Here is a 4973-nt window from a genome sequence, read left to right on the forward strand (position 1 = left end):
CTAAACTTAAAATAATGGGAAAAACCCTTAAGATAACATTTAGAAAGAAAGAAAAAACGCATCTTAAGCACGCAGAATAACATAAGTGGACTTTAAACGATTAATTGCCGCTTTGAACGATTACGTAATTGTGGCATCCATAATTGTAATCGCTATTAGAAATTCGATTAATTGTGCAGCCCTAAGAGATACTAAAAAAATTCACTGTTGTGTAGTAGTGTAATTGTGAAGTGAGTTACGATGTTTGGGTTTGTGATCGTTCTCTGTGTGTGTCTCAGCTTTCTGATGGGGGCGTCCTGTGGTGGCGGTAACATGAAGGTGGATGATGCTGTATATGAATCTCTGGGGCTCCGCCCCCGACACGCCTACTCCATACTGGACGTCAGGGATGTTCAGGGCTACAGGTCAGACATGTTCACAACATGCATACTGTGAAATAAGGGTTTGTTCACCCATACGACAGAAAAGATGATATATAGCACTCTATTTTGTAGGGGTGTAAGTTAACTGTACACATATTCACACTAAAAATTTTCAGTATGGGTCTTTTTGGTTCAGTAAGCAGTGTTGTTTTAACCACTGTATATGCAGAAGTTAATTTGAATCTCCTCATTTCAATGAAACAATATCAATTCTTAAATCAAAAGATTGATTATTTAGTCTGTGCTGTTTCAGTGAATAAAACTTTATTAGACATTATATAGCGCACCTCCCGTCCTATAATCGCAATAAGCTTTGCGTTTAGTTAATTTCGATAAGAAACAAAATCTCATCTTTCACATTCTGTCAGTTTTATTGAAATTTGAAATTCAAGCTATAAATGGCATTTTGTTGCTCTTTGATGTGTCGTGAAAGATCGCTGTATAATCGCGATCATCCCTTTCTTTTACTACTAGTTAGAGCACGAAATAAACATGAATAAGACATGAAATAAGTCACTCATTTAGTGTTTCAACTGCAGAAACTCCTCAATAAATCAGCTTGTAAAAAAAAATAGCATTACATTTACCTCAGGGAAGTCATCAGTGTCCACAACTCATTTGTTCGCTAAAATAATGAAGTCTAGGGAAGAGCGTTTCGCTAAATATAGGCACTGTATTAGCCTATATATTAATTATATTTACTTAACCTGTTAGTGATGTCTTAATTACTTAACGTATGTTTAAATAAATCTGTCATGAAAAAGTTATGATTATGAACAAATTGGAGAAACAAATTTATAATTAGATTTAAGTTAATGTAAAAACTGCCTTATGTATAATTTACATTTGTATACAATTTTTTATTTCAGTTTTGATTATTATATTTAAAAATAAATAGCAATTGAATTTAATACTTTGGTTTGTTTTGTTAATCTTTAAAATCTAGTAATATGCAATTAATACTTTACAGCATTAGCTGTAGAGATTTATTTTTTTATTTTAATTGAATTTATTTAAAGACAGAGCCACAATTTGTACAGTAATCCACTGTTTAATGAAAGAGTAAGTTTATTTGCTGTTCCTGAAAGCATATACCGAACCATGACTTCAAAACCAAACTGTCATTTTTGTGTACCGTTACACACCTACTGCTTTGCATATAATGAAAATAATTCATGAAGTTATGCAAAGAACAAAAAAGTAGTCCATATAGGTTTTCTGAGGTCATGCAGTAGCATGCATGAGGAAGTGAGTTGTTTTTATATCGTGAGCCACGCGTGCACTCATTGTGACAGAACAATAAAAGTGCCGCTCCCGTGTCAGTAAAGCAGGACAGAGCTGTAAATCTGGAGCGCTTCTCGTTTTGTGTTCAGGCTGTTGCGTTTGAGGAACCCCTGGGGCCGGTTCTCCTGGAACGGCTCGTGGTCAGACGAGTGGGCCGACTGGCCGCAGCACCTGCGTCACGAGCTCATGGCTCACGGCAGCAGTGAAGGCGTCTTCTGGATAGAATACGGAGACTTCATTAAGTGAGTCATTAAGTGCTTCATCTGTGTTACATTGACCTTTAATCTGAGATGAGCTTCATCAGAGCTTTCCATAAACAAAGAGCACCTCATAAGTGGTCAGAAGTGGTTCAGAAGTGATGTGAATGTGCCAGAGGTGGATGGCCTGTGTATTTGTATTGTATTATATTATATTATGTTTGTTTTTTTCTCTGAAAATTTTGTTTAAAAATATTTTTAAATTCATTCAATTTTAAATTCATTTTAAATTATATAAACATACATTATTTAATGATGACAAGAGTATCTACTTAAATTTGAAAAATGTGAGGTAAATATGCTGTATATTATTTGTATTTTATTATGTAACTTATTCGATTTCTATTTTTTTTAATTATATACATATGAGCAAATGAGATGAACTTGGGGGAAAAAAACAAGACATTTTACACCTTATTTATTTATTTTAAATGATTAAAATCTACATTAATAAAAAAACATATTTTATGCTATTTTTATATAAAAAAAGTAAAAAATATTGCTTGAAAATATGCTTTTTGAAAACAAAAAATATGCGTTAGAAAAATTTATATTTAAGAAAATTCTATTTAAATTAATAAATGTTATTTAATATAAACATCATTTAATGATGACATGAGACCTGCTTTAAATTTGAAAGACTTTTTACGTGATATTTAGGCTATTGAAAATATTATGTTAACATTTTAATTGTACATATTATTTAATGGTGGCAAATGAGATCTACAAGCATTTGAAAACGAAAAAAGAGACTTATTTTACATCGTATTTATTACAAATGTTAAAAATATATTAATTTTATGTTAAATACATATTTAATAAATACAAACAATATCTACATAAATGTAAAAAATAATGACTTATTTTACGCCATATTTGTTACAGATATTATATTACAATTCAGTTACTTTAATATGATATACATTTTTAATATTTAATATTGTTTTCAAATTTATGTAGATTTCATATGCTATAATTAAAGACATTTAACACAATTCTTATAAAAAATATTAAGATATGTATAATGTTGGCAAAGGAGATCAAATTATTTACATATTTATTAGATTTTAAATAATTATTTTAACAATTGTTAAATTTTATATAAATTTTATACATGTTCTTTAATGATTGTAAATGAGATGGACAAAATAATTATATTTGTGTAAACATTATTTTAATTCCAATCAGGTATTGTTATCAGCTGATGCACTAATTGGCCAAAATACACAATCATCCACCAGACCAGCATATCAGTCTATCATTAGATCTAGTTAAATAACTAGAGCACAAAAACCCTGTTATTTAATTTGTGGTGATTGTATCTTATGTGTGCAGGTACTTTGATTCGGTGGATATCTGCAAGATTCATCCTGATTGGCAGGAAGTTCGTCTGCAGGGCTGCTTCCCCTGCCGGGCGAGTAAACCGGTGACTGTAACCGCCCTCACGGTCCTGGAGAGAACCGCGCTGGAGTTCGCCCTCTTCCAGGAGGGCAGCAGGTAAATAACAGCCAAATGAATAAAGAATGAGACATGAAATATTAATCATGAAACAACAACAACATAAGTTCTGTGTCACTCCTCCAGGCGTTCGGACACGGCCGACAGTCACCTGTTGGATCTGTGCATCATGGTCTTCCGGGCCTCGTTCGGGAACGGGAATAAGCTGGTCCTGGGACGTCTGCTGGCGCACAGCAAGCGCGCGGTGAAGAAGTTCGTAGGATGTGACGTGATGCTGGAGCCAGGAGAGTACGCGGTCGTCTGCTGTGCCTTTAATCACTGGCAGATGGACCTGACGGGCGCTTTGACACCAGGTACACAAACACACACACGCTTAATTACAACAAACACTCTGGAATCATTAAGCAGGAATCATTTTAGATGAGATTAAAGGGTTAGTTCACCCAAAAATGAAAAGTCTGTCATTAACAGAAACGTAGCAAGGACATCAGTGGCTCATCAGTGGTTTTACGAGAATACTTTGTGTGCAAAGAAAACAAAAATAACAATTTATTGAACAATTGTTCTCCTAGAGTTACCGTCTTCCGCCATTATCGAGAGTACCACAATGCATCCGCGCACTTTCCTCTGAACGTAATCAGCGTTGTTTATGTTCATTGGATTACGTTCAGGGGAAACGTGCGCATGCGTCTTGATACTCTCGATAATGGCGGAAGACGGTGTTGCGGGGGAGAAGAATTGTTAAATAAAGTCGTTTTTTTTTTTCTTTGCGCTCAAAAAATATTCTCATAGCTTCGCAAAATTGAAGTTGGACTGTTTGGACATGGACTGTTTTACCGATCTCCTTGCTACGTTTCTGGACCTGGGAACATTTCAGTTGTGTTGCTGTCTATGGAGGGTCAGAGAGCTCTCCGATTTCATCAAAAAATATCTTAATTTGTGTTCCGAAGATGAACGAAGGTCTTACGGGTTTGGAACGACATGAGGGTAATTAATGACAGACTTTTCATTTTTGGGTGAACTATCCCTTTAAGAAAGCATGCGAGTGTTTTTACAGTGTCCAGCCCCACCAACGATCGCAGACCCAGTCAGGATTTCCCAGGGTACATCTTGGCCATCTACAGCTCCAGACAGGTGATGGTGGAGCAGGTGGAGGCCACACACACCACACTCGCCGACGCCATCATCCTGCTGACGGAGAACAAGGGAGAGAGACATGAGGTAAGGAGAACTTTCACTATCGTTTCTCCAGTGCATGAAGATAAATATGTAAATGGCTAACACTTTAGATTATGGAACACATGTTCACTATTAACTAAGAGTTTCCTTCACCAAACTCCTAATTTGCTGCTTATTAATAATTAGTAAGGCAGTTGTTAAGTTAAGTATTGGGTCGGGTTAAGGGATCTAGAATATGGTCATGCAGAATAAATTGCGGGAGTTAACACTGTACACAATACCCGCAACCTCCAAATTTCAGGCCGTGTAGATAGACAAGCATAGCCTATATACAAATCATTTAGTAAGCAGAAATCCGAAATTTACCTTAACA

The 4973-nt window shown here is 35.2% G+C and overlaps 1 protein-coding gene across 1 annotated transcript in view; it reads left to right on the plus strand.

Annotated features, from left to right (window-relative positions):
* The window catches only part of LOC107754538 (calpain-15-like), a 26035-nt gene that overhangs the window by 18236 nt on the left and 2826 nt on the right, over positions 1–4973 (plus strand). The window contains exons 6-10 of the mRNA XM_016571052.1: positions 279–404; positions 1796–1948; positions 3299–3460; positions 3548–3774; positions 4479–4642. Coding sequence (XP_016426538.1) covers positions 279–404; positions 1796–1948; positions 3299–3460; positions 3548–3774; positions 4479–4642 — 832 coding nt within the window. The remainder of the gene's footprint in view (positions 1–278; positions 405–1795; positions 1949–3298; positions 3461–3547; positions 3775–4478; positions 4643–4973) is intronic.

Source organism: Sinocyclocheilus rhinocerous, unplaced genomic scaffold (assembly GCF_001515625.1).
Source record: "Sinocyclocheilus rhinocerous isolate Xijiao unplaced genomic scaffold, SAMN03320098_v1.1 scaffold2116, whole genome shotgun sequence".
Classification (NCBI taxonomy): Eukaryota; Metazoa; Chordata; class Actinopteri; order Cypriniformes; family Cyprinidae; genus Sinocyclocheilus; species Sinocyclocheilus rhinocerous.